The sequence below is a fragment of the Strongylocentrotus purpuratus genome, unplaced genomic scaffold, assembly GCF_000002235.5.
Source record: "Strongylocentrotus purpuratus isolate Spur 01 unplaced genomic scaffold, Spur_5.0 spur5_scaffold_2, whole genome shotgun sequence".
Lineage (NCBI taxonomy): Eukaryota > Metazoa > Echinodermata > Echinoidea > Camarodonta > Strongylocentrotidae > Strongylocentrotus > Strongylocentrotus purpuratus.
In genome coordinates, this window is record NW_022145605.1 from 30,581,565 (window position 1) to 30,605,421 (window position 23,857).

The 23,857-nt window shown below is 37.7% G+C and overlaps 1 protein-coding gene across 1 annotated transcript in view; it reads left to right on the plus strand.

The window, feature by feature from the left end:
• LOC577034 (ARF GTPase-activating protein GIT2) overlaps positions 1 to 23,857 on the plus strand; it is a 56,854-nt gene that overhangs the window by 9,755 nt on the left and 23,242 nt on the right. Inside the window, exons 4-12 of the mRNA XM_030991214.1 lie at positions 8,198 to 8,297; positions 8,744 to 8,830; positions 9,400 to 9,530; positions 13,288 to 13,382; positions 13,981 to 14,078; positions 15,655 to 15,727; positions 18,019 to 18,113; positions 19,230 to 19,344; positions 21,779 to 22,102. Of these exons, the coding sequence (XP_030847074.1) occupies positions 8,198 to 8,297; positions 8,744 to 8,830; positions 9,400 to 9,530; positions 13,288 to 13,382; positions 13,981 to 14,078; positions 15,655 to 15,727; positions 18,019 to 18,113; positions 19,230 to 19,344; positions 21,779 to 22,102 (1,118 nt within the window). The remainder of the gene's footprint in view (positions 1 to 8,197; positions 8,298 to 8,743; positions 8,831 to 9,399; positions 9,531 to 13,287; positions 13,383 to 13,980; positions 14,079 to 15,654; positions 15,728 to 18,018; positions 18,114 to 19,229; positions 19,345 to 21,778; positions 22,103 to 23,857) is intronic.

Below are 23,857 nucleotides of genomic sequence, written 5' to 3' on the forward strand. Positions count from 1 at the left end.
AGAGTATTGCACTCACACAATTCCTTTTGACTGACTTTTAAAAAGGGTATCTAATAATCTAATTTTAATACAGTCTGGGAGCCATGCAGTTGAATTGTGTTTGTGTCAAGTATTGTGAATTATTCTGATAGAGCTGTGAGTCACTGTCCTGAAACTGTATTTTCATTGTACATGGGATATCGAATCGGTTCATTGTCTCTGAATACTGAATGCAAACATCTCTGCTCTTTAGAGATTCCATGTTGTTTGTGTGCAACATGTTGACATGATTGCAGCAGTTCTAAAATGTACATGTACTGTAAGCATGTACATGTACATGTGCATTACACCCTGTACAAAAATATGAAGTATTACACACACAATTCCTTTGACTGAATTTTAAATGTGTAACTAATTTTACTTTCAGTCTGGGAGCCTGTCTCAAATTACACTGTACATGTAGTCACCCTGTTTCACCTGTAACTAAGATTCAATCCCTCAAAGTTAAAGACCGTCTATGCTAATTGCCAAAATGGTTATCAACCCGACCATGTCCATTGCGTTTAGCGGCCGTTAGAGGCTCAGAGCCCCCAAAACAGACCCCAAAACAGTTTTTATCCCACCTACCCCATCCACCAAAATTTTAGTAGGAAGTACATTGTACATATACATATACATGTACATGTACAATATGATTACAAAACACAAGTCATTTTTTAAAATACTATTTACTTTATTACAGAATTGTCATAGTCGAGTGGTTTAAGCACTTGACTTGACATTCAAAGGTCCTGGTTCGAGTCCCGCTGCGGCACTCATGTCCTTTAGCAAGGCATTAATCTACATTTGCAACACTCGGCCAAGGTGAAGTAAATGGGTACCTGGTAGGAATTAATTCCTTGAAATGCTAGACCGCTTTATTGGCAGGTACGCTAAAGCCAGGGTAATAATTCAATAGTGCAGCTAGGAATAGAATTATCTAGATAGACGGCGCTATACAAATGCATATCATTATTATTACTATTACTCCATTGATTGGGAAAAATACCCTTTAAGACTTCCTCTTTCCTTGTTATTGTTTAAATATTCTGTGAACTGTACAAGATTCTCGGTTGCATGGAGATGACTCATGGATATTATGCATGTAGTCTGAAGAATGAAAATGAATATGACCTTTAAAGGTGCATTGTCCTTTATAAAAATGTATTTTCAAGATTAAAAAAGATTATCAATAAGTAAGAGGGAGAAACTACAAAGGAAGGTTTTAAATTGCCCTAGTTTTGTCAATCAGGTCATAGAGATACCTTTATTTGCTTGTAATCCATACAATGTACTTTGTATTTTGTTTGGTACTGTAAAATGGGTTAAAGATGAAGTTGAGTTATGGTCATGCGATTGCATTGTGAAAGAAACGGTGTGGAATCGACCAGAAAGCTTGATCATCTAGCATAAGAATTTGTGTGTATTGCAAGGTTCTGGAATCATCAAAATGATAAGAAATTTGGCCAAGTCTTCGTAAAGTTACAAACACTGTACACGGAAAGATGTATATGGGACTACACGAACACGTGGCGTAAAAATCTGTCCCTGGATTTTTACGATGTTACATGACATATTTAGAATATGAAGGCATTTGAAGAGCCATGCTTTTCAGGGAACATGTCTTATCTGATGTTCTTACACACTTGCATAATAAGAATGGTAACGCTCACAAATTATTGTTCACCTCTTCCCAGAACTCAACCTTCTCTTTAAATAATCAGAACCAATCTGTATGTTCCTACATGTAGATTTATAAGAAGTATTCTGATGCAAGAAATGGTTTGATTTCGTCTTCAAATGCACTTAAATGAACTTTATTGTAACTTCTTTAAAAGTACATGTAGATTTTTTTTTTTAATTTAGACTTGTTGTATAACCTGAAAGTTTTAGAATGTTCGTTCTTAGGTTGTATCATTAAAAAAAAATATTGTTTCTTGATATTTCTTTTGTTTTAGATTATTTAAGGATTTCATGAAGCCAAAGTTAAAATAAATCCATTTTTGCTTTCCTTCGTCAGAGCTTGACAGTTTTTAAAGAGTCCAAATCTGTAAATTGTACACATGGGCAAGCCTATTTAATTCTGTGTGCGTTGACCGAGCATCCTCCCATAAGTGATTTCTTCCTCTGTTGAACACTTGATTAATGCAATGAGTGAGGCAGGATTAAATGGAAAATATCACAAATTGAATTGACTCGGGGAGTGAGTGTGGGGATGCATGCAACATAGACTCACCCTGGGGACCTAAATTTAGATTTGGTCAATCAGCGCTGGCGGGCTTGCTCGCCAAACGACAGGCTAATAAAGGCGGTAGACTGCGGCTTTTGGAAATGTCAATGTCAGTTTGGGGGAAGTTTCGAGGATGGGGCTTGCATGTCTCCTACATTTTATGTGACTGTAAATGATGTAGACCGAATCTAAGTACCAGCAAATACCATTAGAACAAAGTCTGCAGACTACTGTTATTCTGTATTCAAGTCAATGTATTGGTTTGTATTGCCTTCAGTAATATTTTAATAGATAATAAAGCATAACAAGTTCATACAGCTGTACAGTACGTACACTTTACATTGCCCCCCCTCCTCTAATAAAGAAATAAGTTAATTTCAAACAAATAAAATAGATTGATAACCATTTTGAAATAGAGGGGGGGGGGGGGGTTAAATTCAAACGAATAAAATAGATAAATAATTAATTGATAACCATTTTGAAACAGAGGGGGGGGGGGGGGGGGGTAAATGATGAAGACAGCAAGGAATCTGGCAATTAATGATGTAGATTTGACATAGTTTTTAATGTACTGTACCTTTCCAATCAGGTGATTGCAAAATTACTTCTCAAACTTCAAAGTGTACAGGGCTTGTGCACCAAAGTATATGTAGACAGACATTGTGCATCATTGCATCATAAAGTCATATTTCCCCCCTTCTTTTCTCTGTAACAGGAAGTATGTTAATCTGCCATCCCTTTAAATGTAATATCAGATTGTTTAGATTGTCTGCCTGTGTCGGAAATAATGAAATCAAATCTTGTGACAAAAGCGTCATATTTTGATAACTTGAAATGAGAACCTTTTGTAAAAACATACAGAACACTTGTGACTAATTTTTGTCTCAATATCAGAGAAATACACTGAGATATGAAGTGTACATGTACTTTCTTTCTGTTTAAGGCTGCATTGCACATTTTATCCAAAAAATATTGGCAGTAAATAATGTACTTCTCTAGGCTAAAGGGCCCATAACATTTGATCTATAATTAACAAGATAATGATTAGTCTAAAATAAATAATTCCCAGTGTGGTCGCCTGAGTTTTACGTTGACAAATTAGATATTGGACGTTTTACAGGTCCCATTTCTCCAGTTTGTGCTGATGTTACAGTATGCTTATTAGCTTTCCTCCTCGATTTGTTAAGGTCATTGGCATACTGCCATACAGTACACTATTCAATAGATTTCTCTTCCTGAGATCAAATCATGAATAATTAAAGGCATCGTTTAACAATGTTAAACCTGATGTGAATGACCCTGGTATAATATATGGTATAATATTGAAGCCCTTAAAAAATTGCACTCCAAATGATCATGAAGTGCCTCAAAAAATAAAAAAAATCTTTGAGTGATCGGTTTTACCATACTCATTTACCCAATAGACTAGTGATATGAAAACGGTTAGGAAAACAAATTTCTAAATTTCAATTTCCAATCATAAATATCTTGATAATCAGACAGGCGATCAGCTTGTAATGTCAAGGGGTTCTTGACTGACCTCAAGGTTTATAATTATTATTGCAGCATGAACAAAATTCAGGATTTTGTTTTATAATCTGAGACAAAGATACCCAATCCCTAATAATGTCATATTTATTGTTAGTGGTCAAATGGGATCAGCCTTTAAATATATTTTTTTAAAGATATGAATCTTACTCTTAGTCAGTTGGCAAATGAACAAACATGTGAAGAGTGTCCTGAGTTAGAAAAATATAGCTTAAATGTACATACAATTATATATACAATGTACATGTACACATACTTTTGAACGTGCATGGAAAGAACTTTGAACGAGCTTTGGAAACATATGAGTGCTTCAGAGTGCTCTTGTCCTCAGTTTGCCATAAATCAAAATTCTTTCAAAATCTAAATCTCACTTTCATTGTCATCCAGTCATACACAAATTTTGTGAGAAAAAAATGAATGTAGAGTTCTGGTTGTAGTGTCAATACATGTACATGTCTTAGACTTGATGTTGGATTTCCGTTTATGGAAAATGTTTACACAGTGCTGTCTAAAAAGTCCAACTATTTGTTAAAATATTTTGTAAATTATGACTGTGGTCAATACTCAGTAGCAGAAAGAAGAAAATTAGCAATATCCGGGGTAATTGAGTGAATCTATATAAGTAATACGCTAAGGCTCCGCGGGGGGCGCGACGTCTCGACGAGCCTTTGTATTCTATTGTTTTTTAATGAGATACCCGACCCAAGTTGGTGCAGCTATCTCCTCCTGAACCCTCCCCTCGGGGTACCCGTGCCCGGTGCCATCGTCCGCGGGAGAGTCTACTCTGTGGAATTGGCTATACTCCGCCCGAGGTCCTCCTCCGTGTCGACGTCCAGGGCGAAAACAGACGCGATATGCATAATGCAGGATATGCGTGACGACAGAGATACCTCATGGATATTCAACATTACATCCGTCGACACACGACCGATGACTATCCACTCACATTAAGTTGTGTATTAAATGCACGATGCACAGGGTCGGGATTACCCGAGTAAAGCATCTTTCTATAGGATATCCTTTGTAGTAGCGCTGCACAAGCCAGAAAGATACCATGATACACGGGGCTTCCCGTCGACGTCCAAACTTAAAGGCCTATTTCCATCATGATTGCCGCGATTTGTATATAGTTTTCGTGAATGGAGGTATGAAATCAAAGCTTATTTTGTGATTATTACGGCCATGCTTACTGAATTTCGATCATCATTTTCTAAAGGAAAGTTTTCACAAGAAAACCATTGGACTGACAGTTCAGTCGCAAGCTGCCTTCAGTCTACACACACATACATACAGTACACACAGTGCTGCTGCGCTGTGTCGGCCGTGGGTAGCGTACGAAGGTGCGAAGTAACGCTAGGCTAGCGGCCTCATGAATAAACATGAGTACTTTGGCTGAGTGAGGTAGAGTCGAAGAGTATGGGGGGCTAAGCAGGCCAATAATCGTACAACTATACAATTACACATACGTACGTCTATCCATCCATCGAAGAACCCATCAACACAACAGCGTGCGGGCCGAAGTGCCATAATTTTGTACACCTATACAGCTATACAACTATACGACTCTCAGCTATACAACTATACGACTCTACGTCTACTCAGCCATCGGAGACTAATATTGTCTTATATCTACAGTAATTAAAAGAAAATTTAAACAAGGTTATGAATTGTACATTTACATATTAATAGTTCAATATCAACCAGACAGAAGTATGTTACTTCATGCATTGCAAAACAGTCAGTTGCGAAATGAGTAAAATCGTTTGAGTGGGGGGGGGGGGGGGGGGGGGGAGTGCTGAAAAAAAATCTGCATCACCTTGCACCATTCTTACATGTTACATGCAGACTCCAAGAAACGTTTTTCAAAGTGGGGGGGGGGGGGGGGGGTCAGTTAGATCGCAGCGAGTTGAGTGTTTATAGGTGTGGGGTCTACTGGTTTCAAGGGGCCATAAACCCCGAAAGCTCAAGGGTTTTAGGCATTTAATTAGGGTTAGATCGCAGCGAGTTGAGTGTTTATAGGCGTGGGTCCACGGGTTTCAAGGGGCCGTAAAACCCCGAAAGCTAACAGCTAGGTTTTAGGCATTTAATTAGGGTCAGACGAGCATATTTTTAATACTTTATTTGTGACACTGGCAGGTCACTAATTGGCGTGGGGTCCTTACGTAGATTTGCGTAGTGTTGCGTACCAACTACGCTGGCCTACGTTACTACATGCTGATGGACGCAAACAATTCAACATGCTTAATTTTTTCCGCGTACTTTCGGCGTAGAAAATCGACGCAGAAAGTACGCCTTTTCACGCAACACTACGCTACTGTACGCCATGCCTACGCAACAGTACGCTACCCTACGCCAGATCGACAAAGCAGTAAAAGCTTTCCACACAGTATGCAACCGTAAGCCAATATAAGCAAACATGTACACTAGCCTATGCATAACCTATGCAGGGACTACAGGGAAGCAACATTTTTCCATTAATACGCAGCCTAATTTCTGCGTAGTCGGTACGCCACACTACGCAACTCTACGCAGTTCCAGTGTGAAAGAGGCTTAAAGAATAACTACCGGTAGAGTTGGATCGTTTTTTGTTTTTTTTATAAATGGCAAATAAAGTTCTTGGTGGTTTTAATTTAGAGAGTCTCTATTATGGGCGTCAATCCTTACGTGATACCTATTGTTCAGGGGGGATGATAGATCATCCCCCCTGAACAATAGGTATTGCGTAAGGATTGACGCCCATGGTCTCTATATATCTATTTACAACCCGCCCCCTCTAGAATCCCGCGGATTTCCGCGGGTCCTGCTAGTAACTGGTATAATAGAAGAAGGAATTCCTCCCATAATGAAGTTACGCACCTCAAAGGTGGGGCTTGGACATTGATAGTTTGAAACGAAGAGAGTGTCCCTGACTGACATTTCTGTAGTTAAAGTACAGATATCTACATTTACTTGTGCATGTACATTGTACATGTCAAGTTAGTATTTTCAGTCTTTACTCTTTGATTTTTTCTTCTCTTTCTTTCATTTGTGCTAAGAGTTCCTCCAAGTGATCAAATAGATGAATAGATGGATGGATAAATGGATAAATAATAATGAATTAATGATAAATGAATACTGTAATACATGTAAATGAATGAATAATGAATAATGAATAATAAATGAATAAATAATAAATTAATGAATAATAGATGAATGAATAATAAATGGATAAATAATAAATAATAAATGGATAAATAATAAATGGATAAATAATAAATGAATAAATAATAAGTAATAAATACACTCAAACCTGTCTGTAGCGACTGCCCAAGGGAAACACAAAAAGTGGTCTTTGTAGACAGGTTTCTTTAGTACATGTTTCAATGAGAAACCATTTTCAAGAGAAACAAGAAATGTGGTCTTTGTAGAAGGGTGGTTACTAAAGCAGGTTTGACTGTAAATTCATTCATTCTGAATGAATGAATAAATGAATAAATAGATAGATGAAGAAATAAATAACTAAATGAATAATGTAATATACTTCATGCCCCAGTCGCAGTGAAAAGATGGACGCCAGACTGACGAAAAACTTACGCTATCCCCAAGTTATCGTTTGGTTTATAGTTGGTGTGGCTGTGTTGCTGGTTTTACAATCTAAATGGAAATCATTAACAGAAAGATCTTTGATATTCTAAACAAGATTGGACCTTGCTCAAGTTTACGCCTTGAAGTTGTGAGTGCTTCATGTTCGACATGAAGTAATATAAATTGACTGTCAATATTATTGTTTAACAAGTTTAGCAGGTGGATTAATTCATAAAGAGTTAATTCTATGTCTCATCCAAAATATATTTACATGACTGTGTACCTGTGTCATTTTGAACAACCAGATGGTTCAGACACTTTCCTCAAACATATTGAAGCTTGATAGCTGCCAGTTTATAGATGTCCAACAAATGAAATTTCAGTTTGTCAGGCCATGTCTGAGGTACTGTATGAACCATAAATATTGACTAGGGGGGTGTTTCACAAAGACTAAGTTCGACTTTAAGTTGAACTTAACTATGGCAGGTTATTCATGCCACTAGTTACTCTCTCCGCTATGATCTTTAGATAATATTTTTTCCTTGGATAATGAACTATCAACAAATTAAAATTCTGTAGATTGGTGACCATGATTTGTACTTCCCTTGATAGACCAATGCCAGTAAATGGTGAGAGCAAAGATCAGCAAAAAAGTGGCTTGAACGGCCTGCCATAGTTCAGTCCAACTTAAAGTCCATTTTTGGTCTTTGTGAAACTCTCCCCTGTTCAGGGTAAAATCCCTCTGGATGTGTCATAGTACTACATGTAATTCCTAGTGTCAAGAATGTTGCTTTAATCCACAACTTACATGTACGTTTTTGTTTGTTTTGTCCACAGCCCATTCAAGTCTGACTTCATCCGAGCCAAGTATCAAAGGTTAGACTTTGTCCACAGGCTCAAGGATGGTGACGAGGCCACAGTCAAGGATCTTAGCAGAGTAAGTCCGCGACCTTCTTTGTGACCTCCTTTGTGACCTCTTTGTGACCCCTTCCTGACCTCCCTCCTGACCTCCTTCGTGTCAATGAAAGCACCAAAATAATTTCACGATGATAGGGATATTTCATTGTCAGTTCAGGGCCCGTCTTACGAAGAGTTGATATCAATTGCAACTTATTTGCGATTGATATCAATCCCCAAGATGTACATCTAAGAGATAGGAGACTGCAAACTTGCGATTGATTGGAGGACTTGCGATTGATTTGGATCAATCGCAACTCTTTCTAAAATGGGGCCCATATCTAACTTCGCATAAAAATAGTTGATTTGCATGTTCACTAGTATTTCAAAGTTATATACGTTTTAAGTAGACTGATTGTTTACAGATAAATTGCATTTTTCATGAGACGCTCTAACCTAAATCTTTTTCCATCTCCCTCCCTGCAGCAACTCCACTCCAGTGTCAGGACAGGCAACCTGGAGACTTGTCTGAGGCTACTCTCGCTCGGTGGACTCGCAAACTTCTACCATGCAGTAAGTATGGGGTCAAAGGTCACATGTAACTATTTGTAATGTGACCCTCAGTTTGTTTGGAGAAAATCCTTGCAAAATAATTTGAAAGTTCTAATTTTCATCTGGTTCTATTAATGTAGCAGTCATATTTGGGTCCATTTTTGCAACTGCTTCAAGTTTTTGACTAAGGATTGTTTTCAAACTGATTTTGTAATGGTAGATAATAATAACAAAGCTCTATTTCTTTTTTACTAAGGGCACATACATGTACACATGTAAGTGTAACATTTCCGAAGTCACAACAAGTAAGCGAATAGCCCTTTAAAACAAATTTATTTCATGCTTTCACACCAGGAGAAGAATGTTGAAATATACATTAGAGAAGAATGCACAAGTATACACCTTGCACAATTAATGGTATAACTGTTCTTCCCCTCCCCTGGAGGAGAAAACCCTTTCCTAGGACAAATGTAGGTAGCAAGTTATCGGTAGTCAAAAACATACTCAGTATTACAGTAAATATGCAAGTAGAGCCTTTCTGGGACTAAAACGATATAATATTCCCTCCCTCCCCCCCCCCCCCCCCCCAGGAGAGATGTAACACGCCCCTTCATGTTGCTGCTAAGGAGGGTCAGATGTTACAGTGCGAGCTACTGATAGTCTACGGTGCAGACCCTGGGGCGCTGGATAGCGATGGGCAGACGCCGGCCGATCTTGCCAAGTGAGTAAACCCATAAAGCCTTGTTCACATATGACCTGGAACACCACTTCACAAAACCTCAGTCTGTATTAAGAATGAAGGGAAGTTCACATAGTGGCGCTTTATATTTGTGAATCTTATAGCACACATATATAAAGTAGGCATCACTCTAGAGAGGCTTTTGCATGCATCTTCCATTTTTTCACTGCCAGTCTCTTTGAGTTAGTTTATATGTGTCAATGGCCCGAACATGGAGCGTCACATGACGCATTTCGCTTGGTTTGAAACGCGACGAAAGAGTACAAACCTTGGTTTGAAATGCGTCATATGATGCACATAAACCTAGGTTTGTCGACAAACCTCCTTTGTGAATTTGGGCCAAAGTGTTTGGTGAACAATGAAATACTCTGTGCTGTTGGATTCAGGGAATGGTGGTACATTATATATTTGTTTGTTATAACCTGTGTATGCATTTGAAACTACCTATCAAGCCTCATTCACGTGCCAAAGCTGTAAACCGCAGCATTTTTTTCAATGATGAGGTGAAGTGTGATAATACACTCCACATTTCTGAATCTTCTAACACAGAATAAGTCTCTTGTTGTGCGCAATCGCCATCCACTTTATACATAAAAATAATGTGACAGCCTTTTTACGGCGGTTTACCTCGCCATATCTGAACTAGCCTTGACTATTCATTTACACACAAAGTTTTGCCGCGCGGGTGTTCTCTGCATCATGTCTGAATGGACCTTCTCAGCTATAAATGAAGTGTTGCACCTGTGTGAAGTATGCAGCACTGGTGTCAAAGTCCCCTTCTTCAAAAGCTTGCCAGGAACTATAAACGGCCCACTCTCTCTCGAGCCTGGACAGAAACTATAATCACAACTGAACTACCTGCATTTACCGCTCAGAAAAGAAGACACCTACACTAGTGTGTTGGCAATCTTGATTGTTTTGTATGTCTTAGTTTTCATGAAAACGTATTACCCAGGTGATTCGATGATTCATAGAATTTTCACGTGGGAGAAGGAGAGAGGCCTGATTTCCATCAGCTGGTGTCACCTTGATTTCATCTATTTTCAACCGCTAATCTGCCTTAAAAGATTACTGCGGCAAATAGAAAATATTTAAGAAAAATGCTCTTCACATTCTTTATCTGAAATGACGAACATGCAATTTATTTACCTCAGTGTAACATTTGAAAGGGAGTGTCGATCATTTTCTTTAAACAATTTTCTGTATTAATCAGTGTAAATGAGTGACAACTAATCATTAAATAAAATTATAACTTATTATGTTGTGGGCAACCAGTAATCATGAATGTTTTACACCCGTTGCTTTATAATCCAAGATGGCCTAACTCCTTTGAAATTATTTGGCCTCACTCACTTGCCAGTTAAATACCTTAAAGATACTACATGTACAGTATGTCCCTTTTGCAGCCAACATCAAATTCTGTAGAACTTTGCAGGAATTACGAATATGTCATGTATGTCCAGTCTGTGATATTTAAACATTAGCAGTGTCCTACTATTCAAATTAAGCAAGGAAACCTGTTTACCTTCTAGGTTTCACTGTCAGGCACTATTGAGTAACTGACTGACCTCTTTTTTTCTTTCGTAATAACATACATAAAATGAGCTGTAACAGATACATGAGCATTTGTCTACATCAATAAACCCACTTCTTGTAATGACCAAAATTAAACTGATTGTATCTTTGTGCAGTATGAAACGTACGACCATTCGGTAAAAGAGTCTGAAAATCAGAATATTACTAAGGTTATTGCAATCACTTACTTAGATTCAACAACTAATGGTTGATTTTCCCCTCTAAAAGCCATTTCAAGCCCTTTTGTTTTGAGGGAAGTTCTAACTTAGTATTGTCTTTCAAATGCTGTTGGAATTTAACCTACATGTATTCATTTTTTTTGGCCTGAAAGTGGTACATACATGTAGTACCTTTAATCCTCTTCTCATTCTGTACATGTATCTTATAACCCAGAATCACCAACTTGTGATTTATTTATGTGTAAAATAATAGTTTTATTTTCCATGGCATTTTTTCAACAATATCTTCCTCTATATCATTCATGAATCCACTCAGTCCTTGGCTTCGCTATGGAAGTTAGCAAATTGGCAATGCAAGATATGTCATCGATATGTGTCCCTGGTTTCAGGTGCTCAGCTTAGGTTTCCACCAACTATTTTCAGATTGAAAGTATAGAAATAGTGATCAGTATTTCATGAACCCTGTTATGCCCTGGGGATGTGCTATATTATATCAGGGACAATGACGCACTGTGCCCTGGTATGAAACCAGTTTATGAAGGTTTAATTATTCTTTCCTCTCATTGTGAAGCTCTTAATTTTGACCCCCCCCCCCCCCTTTTTTTTCTTTCTCCGCAACAAAGTAGCCGGACGCATTATGTTTTTTGGTTGTCCGTCCGACATATCGTCACTGTTTTCACGAAGTGACGGTAGTGAAAAAAAATTGCATGCACTTTACGTAACGATTTTCCTCACTACCGTCACTTCGTGAAAATAGGGACGATATATGTATCTTGCAGAGCCAATGAACTAATTAGGTTTGGGGTCATGAGGTCAATGGTCATGGGGCGTATTATGTATGCAAAAATAGCTTGTGATCACATTATCATTAGAACTGATGGACAGATTACCATCAAACTCAAGACATGTACATGTATGTATCTTGATGAGCCAATGAACTGGTTAGATTTTTGGGTCATGAGGTCAAAGATCAAAGGGTCATACATGTACATGTATACGAACAATAGCTTGTAGTCACAATATACTGAAAACCTGTTAATGGATTACCGGTACATTCAAACTTGACTTGTAAAAATTGCTTCTGCAGTCAAAGATCCATCTAGTTTTTTCTTCATTTTTCTTATTGTAGGGATTTCCCCCTTGATTTCCAAGACTGTTTGTTGGCTTTGAAGGTATGAATGAGATGAGGAACACATGTCCTACTTGCCCCACTGAGTGCTGCGGTTAAGTGATCATCTAGAAGGGGGTACATTGGGTTATCGGGTACTGAAACTTGGCAGAACAAGGGAACATATGTGAAAGACAATGCTGAAAGGGCGAGTCAACTTGAAAGGCAACCATGAACACATGTTTTGATGGGATCATTTGGCCAAGGGTTGGATCACTAGATCAGTGCAGATAACATGGTTGCATAACACATACAAAATCATGGGTTTTGTTATGTACTCCGTAGAGGCACTGCAAACGTAATGAGCAAAAGAAAGGGCTCTCTTGCAGGTTCCTTTTCATGCCCTCTGCCTTGTTGGCTGATATAAAATATTAATTTAAGTTGACGGTATTTTTTTTTTTTTTTTTTTTTTTTTTTTTTTTGGGGGGGGGGGGGGGGGGGGTATTCTAAGTAATTGTATGGAGTGTCATTCCTACATGTACATGTACATGTAGAGGGGTGGGATGCAAATATATACCCCTCCATTCTTCCCCATCCATTGAGTGGTTACAGACGTAAGATAAAAAGGAAAAAAAAGATTGAGAGACAGAAAGGGATCAAGAGCCAGAAGGGAATGTGACTAATAGCCACTAAGAACCTCTTCCCCTCCCCCTCCCCTCCCCATCCCCTCCCCATCACATCCCCATTCCCTACCCTTCCCATGATGCCAGCACTCTCTAATTGACTGGATCCAAACTTGCTTCACCACATATTGTATGTATAGGTTATATTTAAAAGTTGTGTAAATGTTTCTATTTTTATTTCCTCTCATTTTCAGGGATGAAGGTCATTTGGAGGTCGCAGAGAGACTGGTTCAATGCCAATATGAACTCACCGACAGACTCACATTCTTTGTGTGTGGAAAGAGACCAGGTACACTTAGTAGTGATAACAGTGATGATGGTGGTACTGATGATGGTGATGATGATGATGGTGATGGTGATGATGATGATGATGGTGATGATGATGGTTATGGTGATGGTGATGGTGATAGTGATGGTGATGGTGATGATGATGTGTGATAGTGATGATGATGTTGTTTTTACTGGTGATGCTAATGATGTTGGTGGTGGTAGTAGTGGTGGTGTTGGCAATGATGATTATGATGATGATGATGATGTGTGATAGTGATGATGATGTTGTTTTTACTGGTGATTCTCATAATGTTGATAGTGGTAGTTGTGGTGGTGGTGGCAATGATAATGATAATGGTGTTTTTGGTATTGATGATGACGTTTATAATGATGATGATAATAATTTTGATGATTGTTATGATGATGGTCATGATGATGATGGTGGTGATGATGATGATGGTGGTGATGATGATGACAATAATTTTGATGATTACAGTGAGGATGATGGATGATGAAGATGATGATGATACAGGTGATCATGGTTGTTTTCAGGAACCAGTATCTCAGTGATATAATGAATATTCTGTATTCTTCTTCTTGTTCCTTTCCGCTTTCAGATCACTCATCTAGCACCCATTTCTTGATCCCTGAGATGGCCGATGGTTCGTTAGACAGATCGGATGCCGCAGACCAGGCCAGGAAAAAGCTCCAAAGTGTAAGACTTTCATTTAAAGCCCCACTGCAGTGCGTATAGCTACTTGCGCCCTCTATATAGCAAACAATGCCTAATCGGTGACCATTGGTCCCCAATGATCCTCTTTTTCTGAGTTGATGAGATAACCACCTGTCCAGTGACCTTGTAGGGTGGTCTAATCCCTCCTATAAACTAGTACAGATAAGCTTTAAGTATTACTCCATGAAGATGTTACCAGAGCAGGGGGGTGTTTCACAAAGATCCTAAGTCAAAATTAACTCTAAGTTGGACTTAAAAATTATGGAGAGCTATTTGTAGCCTTTAAAAAAAAAACATATTCAAAAGCAAAAATTCAAGTATTTTATACATTTTATTAATTCCACATTGATCAAGAACATGAAATCTCCTTGATAATAGAAAATATGAATGATTGGAATCAACATTTTATGCCTTTTAAAATAACTTGTACAAAATGTTTTCATAGATGCTAACAGCTTTCCATAATTGTTAAGTCCAACTTAGAGATAAGTCCAAATTAGGATCTTTGTGAAACACCCCCCATTTCCCTAAGAGCCCCACAATGAGTTAATTTGGATTTCGCTCTTTCTAAGTTCCATTTGATTAAATTCTAAATTGATCTACAATAAATCCAAACTTAACTGCAGCTGCAAAATAACCCGAAGCTTGACACATTGTGAACCCTTCAGGAAGCAAATAAGAACTCATATTTGAAGTTGGTTGAATTTGAAGTACATGTAGATGTACATGTACTTGGTAGATATGTCGAAAATTTTGAAAGATTTGGCATAACGTTACTTTGTCTTGATATTGTTGATTACTAAAATTGTTTATATCTCATCTACTGTATGTGTCCAAAGATGTCCTTCATCTGCACATACTTTAAAGAAAGAATTCTTGTCATTAAAGTCCAATTTTGATAAAATCAGTACCCTCAGTACCGGCATTAGATGCTTATGAAGTTAACAATGGGTGGGTGCTGTGGATACTTTCACTTTTTTTAGGTTGGTAAATTTCCCCACATGTTCAAGTACATTTCAAATGGGATACTCATTTCTTCTCATTTGGCTTTTTGCGAATTCACATGCAAGATGCGATGTCAAAAAATATTGACTGCCAAATTTGTTGGTTATGGTTCAAAACGGTAGGTCCCCTGTGATCTTGGGTATGCCCCTCAACATCTTCACGGGGCACTGTACACCTTTGAGATCATCATGAGCTATAGAATTAACTGTGCCCCTCAAAGCAGTCTTATTGTGTATACAGGCCTGATAATTACCCGATTTAAATCGGTTACCAAAATTTTCCCCATTTTTTTTACTCCATTTTTTTTCTTTCTTCCCGATTTTCCTGATTTCCCCCTTATTTTCTTTATTCTTTCCTACCTCTTACCCCGAAGGGGGGGGGGGGGAATGTTGTTAGATACCTTCTTTTTTTAATTTTTACCCCAATCCTCTTTACAAAAAAATTTATACTCTAGGGGGCGTGGTTGAAGGAAAAATTTTTTAAATATATTTTTTTTATTGCTCACCATCACCCCTGGTATATGATTTTCTCTTTATCTCTTCCTCCTCTGCAGTTGAGTAATCATTTATTTGAGGAGCTAGCCATGGATGTCTACGATGAAGTGGACAGAAGAGAACTAGATTCTCGTAAGTTGTATTTTTATCATCTTCTTCTTAGGTGGTCCTGGCAAGGGCCGACTCATGTCCTCCATTCCTCTGCGTCATTGGACCATTTTGGGGGATTTTTTCTCCATATTAGATTGATTGATTCAAATTTGTCTTGTTTATCTTGTCTAATACGAAGGATGTAAGTTGTGGTGTCCCACAAGGTTCTATTTTGGGCCCGCTTCTTTTTCTTATTTATATCAATGATTTCTGTAAGTCTTTCGAAGTTGTTTTGTCATCTGCACTAGCATTTGGCCTACTTCTTCAGTCGTTTGACACATGCACCAGCGTCAATTGCTCTACAGTCAATACAATATCCTACTCCAAACAGTTCTGAACATCAACCCTCAACCAACCCCAGGGTGTACATTCAGAACCCTAAACCTAAACTAAAACCCAATGGAAACCCTAACCCTTGTTGATGCATCACCTCTTTACCTTTGTCACACATTATTTTCTACCCCTTTTAATCATCTCCTTGTGCTCTGTCTTCCTTTCTTATCAGTGATAAATTCTTCATCGGTGATTGCATCCTTTTAAAGTTTTTGTTCTTGTTCATATTAGGTTAGAACATATGTCCATCGTTATTCTCTATATGATTTATGTGTATGTTTTTGAGTGACTAAAGTTGATTTTTTTTTGTTCTTCTTTTTTCTTCTCCTCTTCAAATGTATGTCATTACATCAACTTAAGAGAGATTGCCAGAAAAAGTGCATCAGCAGAACACTGCATCAAATTCTAAATAATGCACTGGTTTGTAAACTGAAACCTGACTTCAAAACAAAGAAAGCCACAGATGCATTGATTGTATGGATACTGATTCGTGCCACATTGAACATTAAATCAAAATTTAGAGCTTATAATTGCACTTGTAAGAGCCCATTAGCTTTACAAATCAGTCTGTTTGTATTAAACAAAGAGACACATTATATCTTAAAGAAAGATGCAACTTATATTGCACGCAGGTGCCAATATCAGCATTGATTATAACATATATTGCATTGTATATGGATCTTGGATCTTGAATCTATATAGGACCTCTGACTGTGTCGCGCTTATTTTGGGCTAAATTTAGACCATGGGTTATGTAAATGAAGATTTAAACCATGGGTTAAATCTAAACCTCCTTTGTGAATTCGTGCCATTCATTGTATTTGTAAATGTTGCTCAAGAGAGTTAAGAAAAATTGTCTTTGTAGTCAAGTAGTCATTATGTACATATCACTTTCATACATGAATCAGTTAGGAACGCGATTTAATGTAAACAAAAGATGCTGTCTTTATAAAGAGGCGATCATTGCGTACAAGTCGCTACTAAAGCAGGTTTCGTTGTACAGTGTATACATCTCCGTGCATTAGAGAAGACAATAAGAGTTAGATTTATAAGAAAAGAACATATTTTGTTTAAAGCGGGACTGCACTACTTGAAGCTACTTGGGCCTTCTATATAGTAAACAATGCCTTCGCGATAGCCGTTGGTCCACCCATGATCCCCTTTTTCTTATGTTAATTGAGAGATTATTTGATGAGATCACCATCTGTCAGTGACCAGGCAGGGAGGTCTAATCCCTCCTGGCCAAACTAGTGCAGATAGGCTTTAAAATGATAATAATAATGATAATGATAATGGGTGGTATTCTCATAAGTTAAGCCTGGACTAAGTCCAGTCTAAACAATAATTTTAGTTCACACTTCTATGGAATGCTAGGTCCATCTTCCTCCTTCCATATTCATGACAAAGATAATCTTCCAAAGACTTTGTTGAAATTCAGTTCATACTCATATTATCTTTTTCTGCCCATTTCATTGCAAAATTAAATTTTTGGACACTTTTCATTGAATGATTCAAATAATCTGTACAAGGTAAATGAGTTGGCAACATGCACTCCATAAAAGTGTAGACTAACTTAGTACGCGCTACCGGAATACCACCCTATGATGATAATATGCCTTGTTTACCCTGGTTATCCTCATCAGTAATGTCTAATGATACTATTCTACAGGGGAAAAATACTTAAAAAAATTTGGGGGCTACTTTTCAAGCTTGCTTGCATGTAAATAACACTCTTTATTTTGTTTTGCATTGAACTCTATGCAATTTTGGGGGCTCTTTTTTTTTACTTTCGGGGGCTAATTTGCCCCGAGCCCCTGTGTATTTTTTTCCTGCTATTCTACTTGAGAGCCCTGCAATCATATCACTTCCTCCGGTTTAGCTATGTTAACTACATTATTCCATTTTGACATTTTTGTATTTGCTTTTTCTTGTATGAACAGTGTGGGTATCATTGAACAAACCTAGTCTGGTTGGAGGCGATAGCTCCATGCCCTTTCTACCACTCAATCCGGAACTCTCTGCTACAAGGAATCAGGTTAGAAATATGTTGTTTTTTGCAAAAATCCATTTTCGTAATGTAACCAAATTTATACTTCTTCTTATACTCATGTCAAAAGTTTTTTATATAGGATGAAACAAATGGATAAATAGATTTCAAGGAATAATCCTTGTAGATATTGCATCATGTGAATGGGCATGTATGCATTCTTCACTTTATACATGTAGTTCAAAGGTCGCAAATGCGGATTTAATATCATGCCGCAGGATGATAATGCTGAAGCAGGGATTGGAACCCTAAACCTTGTGATCTGCTGACTTGTCCACTCGACCATTATGTGATACTATTCAAAGGAATACTGTTTAGAAATAATCCATGTAAATGTCGTTGTTTTATTCCTCAAAAATAGAAAGGATATGGCATTCCATGGATGATGTACATTATTATTATTATTATTATTTATATACTGCGCTTTTCCCAGAGCGGCCCAAAGCGCTTACAACAAGAAGAATTCTACAAAAAATGAAAATGAAAACTTACAGAATCCTAAAAATCTGGATTACAAAATATAAATGTTTTAAGTCCCTTTTTGTAAGAAGGGACAGATGGTGATTGCCTGAGTATTAAGGTTAGTCTATTCCAATATTTAGATGCAGTTATAGTGAAAGTCCTATCTCCAGCTAGTTTCCGTGTGATGTTGTATGTAAGACGGAGTGGGTCACTGGACTTCAATCCTTGAAGAGGACCTAAAGCTGTTGGTCCCCTGGTTGTTCACTAACAAGCATTTATGCTTTCCTAGATGTCAGGTAAAATAACCACCACTAAAACACTTTATCTTCACTATACTACATGTACCTTTTCTGGAGGTGTTGTGGACTAGTGGATAAGTCACCCGACTACAGATCACAAGGTACAGGGTTCAAGTCCCGCCGCGGCACTAATGTCCTTTGGCAAGACGTTACTTGTACATGTACTCTACATTTGCCACTCTCCACCCATGTGTAAAAGGGTACCTGATATGCTTGAGTGCTAGTTACTTTGGCTGTTCGGCTACGACCAGGGTAATATTTGTAAAGAGCCATGAGCATCGGAACCTGACAGATACTGGCGCTATATAAATAACCATATTATTATTATTTTCTATGAATGCAGGGAAGACAAAAGCTTGCCAGGTTCAGCGCTAGGGAGTTCGCTACTCTCATCATTGACATCTTGAAGGAGGCCAAGAGGAGACAGCAGGGGAACCTGACCCTATCAAGGCATGGAGGTAAGTCATTGGTTTTACAGGGGATTTGAACCTAGACCCTTGTTATTGAGTGATGTGTGAGATTCAGTGTCAGAAATTTTGCTAAACTTGTTATCGACATCTTGAAAGAGGAGACAAAGGAAGTTTACCCTACCAAGGCATAAAGGTAATTTATTGGTAATTTTGGGGAGGGGTTAAATCTAGTACCTCTTCATTTAGTGATATTTGAGGGCCGGTCCCAGGAAGTTTGCTACATTCACCATCGACATCTTAAAAGAAGCAAAAAGGAAAAACCACTCTCCAAAATATAGAAAGTAAGAAATAAAGAAATTAAAAAATCTTAGAAAGAAAGGAAGGAAGATTTTTTTTTAAATGAAAGTCTTCTGTACATTTGACTTTCAACTTTTGTTTTAATATGCATAATTATTGTGACGCCTACCATTTTTTGTCTTTGCTATACACGTCCCTCTTCCCTCCATTAAATTTACAATGACTCTTCTTGCTTTCCTTTTAAATATATTTTGTTCTTTTTTCCTCTTTTCTTCTTCTCACTCAATTCTTATTCCAATTTGTTTTCTTCTTTTGTTGAAAAGTTTTATTCTTTCATTTGTCTGTACAGGAAGCAATCATATGTCAATTCAGATTAAACCCATGTATCACTAAAGACAATATGGAATATCCCCGCAGTATTTAGCTTTGAACTTGAACTTGAACTTTATAGCGTTGTTGTGATGTACATGTATCTTATTATGACCCTTTAAATGAAAAATGTTGTGGACTGAGTGCGGTTGTACGACACTTGCTATTGCGGCAATGGCTCAGCGTGAATTTCTTAACTTCAAAACTGCACCCAACACTGTACCTAAACCTAACTCTAACCCTAAACCTAACTCTAACCCTAAACCTAACCTAAAACCCAATTGCAACCCTAACTCTGACACTAATTTTTTGACCCAAAAAGGCTTGAGCAATCGGCATTGGATCACCACTGAGCATGGACATTGCGAAAAACCTGCAAAAAAAATCTTCAAGATTGTTACAGCCCCTTTTTGCACCGAACTTTGATCTTTTTTTCTCCATGGTGTAACAGTGATATACTGTATGTAATTACAGCCAGTTACGTGAACGATGTAGAGGACTGTGTACAGATGGCTTAAAAGTGCAACAATATTTGGTTTCATTGCAGTCCCTTTTAAAGGCATCGTTTAACAATGTTAATCTGAGATGCATGACCCTATGTATTATCAGTGTCTGTGAAATATTGAAGCCCTAAAAAATTGCGCTTAAAAGTGATCATGAAGTGCCTCAAAAAAGCAAGAAATCTTTGAGTGACCAGTTTTTCCATACTCATTTCCCCCAATAGACTGTAGTGTTATGAAAACCGTTAGGGAATCAAATTTTTGAATTCCCATTTCCAATCATAAATATCTTGATAATCAGACAGGCGATCGGCTTATAAAAGTCATGGGGTTCCTGACTGACCTAAAGGTTCATAATTATCATTGCAGCATGAGCTAAATCCAGGATTTTGTTTCAGAATCTGAGACAAAGTTGCCCAATCCCTTTAAGCACTAGAGGTTGAAAGCTCCCTACGGATCACAAATCCTCTTCTCAACCTCTCACATCCTCCGCCATCCAAACATAGCCTTTATCTTCCCAATTTCCTAGCCAGCCTTTGATATCACATGCTTTAAACCCTTTTGAAGAAGAGGAGGAAATATCCAATTCAATCAAATCAGGAATGAGCAAATAAAATGTGCCTTGTCGCTTCCCCTCAAAGAAGAAGGGGAAGAAGAAGGAGGGGGGAAAAAAGGTCCTCTACTGTCCTTCGAGGGACTACAGCGAGTGGCTCATGTAGGTTGTAAGTCGGTACATAAAACCTTGAGATAATGTACCACTTCTTTCGGACAGGAACATGGGAGACTGTGTGACTTGTTAGTGTGTAATGCTTGGATTTTTACAAAGTTTCTGATAATGGTTCTGCAGGAGATTTTACGAGAGAGCTGCCGCTCGTTCCTTGGAAGTGCTCCTTTTCATATCGTCGTCCGGCTGGCAATGGGCGTTAGCACGCGAGCGACTCAAAATCTACTTTTCAAATTATTCCCATTTAAAGATTTGTTTTATATTTAAACTGCTTTCCGCCCTGAAAATTGGTTTAAAACTTAAAAGACTAATAGAAATGTTATAGTAGTACACGGCCACAATTTTTTCCAGAAATAAGTCTGTTTTTTAAAAAGATTTTTTTTTTTTTAACGGTTTTTTAGAAAAAAAATGTTTTCATTCAAAACTGAGAAATATCCGCCCAAAAAGGGAAAAATGGAGAAGAAAAAAAAGAAGAAAAAAAAAAGATTTCCAACCGACCGACCCATGTTTTGGCAACTAAAGGGCAATACAACATATTTTTTGTTATAGGCCTTATCAAATCTATTTTAATTCAAATTCGTTGAATTTCCAGATCAAGTTGAGATTGTTCGAGAACCGCCACCAGTCCCTCCGGCGCCCGAGAAGTCCCCCACATCGCCCAGCAACATCGCCTCCTACGACGAGGACAATGAGCCCCTGTACGACAGCGTCTGCTCCGACGATGACTACGGCGAGGTGGCCGAGAATGCCAACTTGAAGAACGGAGGCAACGTGAACCTGAGAAACCGCTCAAATCAGAACTCAACGGTAAGCCCCAATTCAGTTTTTCTCGCACCGTGCACACTCGCATTTTATTATAATTTTTATGTGACAATGCTATTATCTACTTCACCGTGGCACCTCACACTGACACACAGCATATATATCGAGGGGTCAGTGACACAAAGACGTAACTCCATTTTGGCCATTTTGAGAAAAAGGGGTTTACATGTATGTGTCACTGAGCACTTGGGCCTTAAGGAGTTAAGTCTATATTTCACTAACCATTGACTTCAATGGGGTCTTGGGTGGAGTTAAGTCTTTGTGTTTCCTGGAAAGCCCACATTTTTCTGAACATTTTGATATCAAATACTAATTTTGGCAAAAAAAATGGAGTTACGTCATTGTGTCTCTGAACCCTCGATATCATCATCCTGGGAAAGCTTCTAGGAGCTACTGAAAAGGATTATCACTTCAAGGTTCAATGGTTAACCCATAAAATACCAACAGGATATTTAGGTCTAGAGTCTATAGAAAATGCATGTTCTACAAAAATGTTATTGCTCCCAATTGGTAAAATCTTTTAAGGTACTTTTTGAGTAATTTTCAGGAAATTGTATTATGAAAGATGTCTAAACATTACAACTTTTTAAATGGTTAATCATATTCAATTCAATTTTTTTCCCTTCTAATAATGACATGGAAATTCATTGTGAGATTTTACATATTGCGTTTTACACTAAAATCTTGTATAAAAAGACATCAAAATCATGACATTGAAATAAGAAATAAGTTCATTCAAAATCAGTAAAAAAATTCGAAAAACACAACATGATATTGAGACAATACAAAAATATACATACGGTAGTAAAAGGGTATACACAGTACATGTACATATAGTACACAAGATTAATTGTGGTATGGTAATGCTTGTTGGTGTTATCATATCTGTATTTCATAGAAAAGCATTGCAAAACATGAACTTGCAAAAGTACAGTTAATCATAACCAGGTCCATGAACCCGTTTTGGTTTAAGGCTGGTTTAAGCATTGAAACACTATTTGATTGATATTTTAGAGGTTATCTTCATCTGAATCTGTGATGGTAGAAATACAAAGCTGTGACACAAAGTGCATGTAGTTCAGATCACGCCGTCTCTAAACCTTGCATTGTTCCAAGGAGGAGTTGTGTATTGTCTTTGCCTCTTCTGAGTATCAGTTTTGATGGCCAGTATCACTTCTCGATATGACAAAAGCCAAAGGGGGTTTCTGTTTATTGTTCTCTTTCCCTCAAGTGGTTACCTGAATCTATGCTTAAAGGCATTCTTCACACTTCAGGCTTCATTCACAACCATAAGTGGTCAACCACTCAACAAAAAGATGTGTCAAAGGGGAAACTAGTTTATGTAAATAGCTGACAAGTGGAGACCTGTGGAAATGTACATGTAATTAATTGTTACTACATTTTTTAACTACATGTACATATTTTTTAATAAATTTACTTGTTCATGTAGTATGAATATATGTGAAATACATATGTATATATATATATATATATATATATACATATACAGTCAAACCTGCTTTAGTGACCACCTGTTTACAACAAGCACATTTTTTGTTTCCCTTGAAAATGGTTTCTCATTGAAACATGTACTAATGGGACCTGTCTACAAAGACCACTTTTTGTGTTCCCCTTGGGCAGTCGCTGTTATATAAATTTGGAGCACTCTACACTTGACTTCTACAAAGAACCCCAAATTCAGTACCTATATAAAACAAATATTGACTACTACTTTCTCAGGCTACAATTTAACTCCAGTCTTCGATGATTTCCCGACTGTACTATTTCCCTTGGCTTTGCCTCAGGACATACATTACATGTACTGTTTTAAAATCGTTAAAGGTCACAA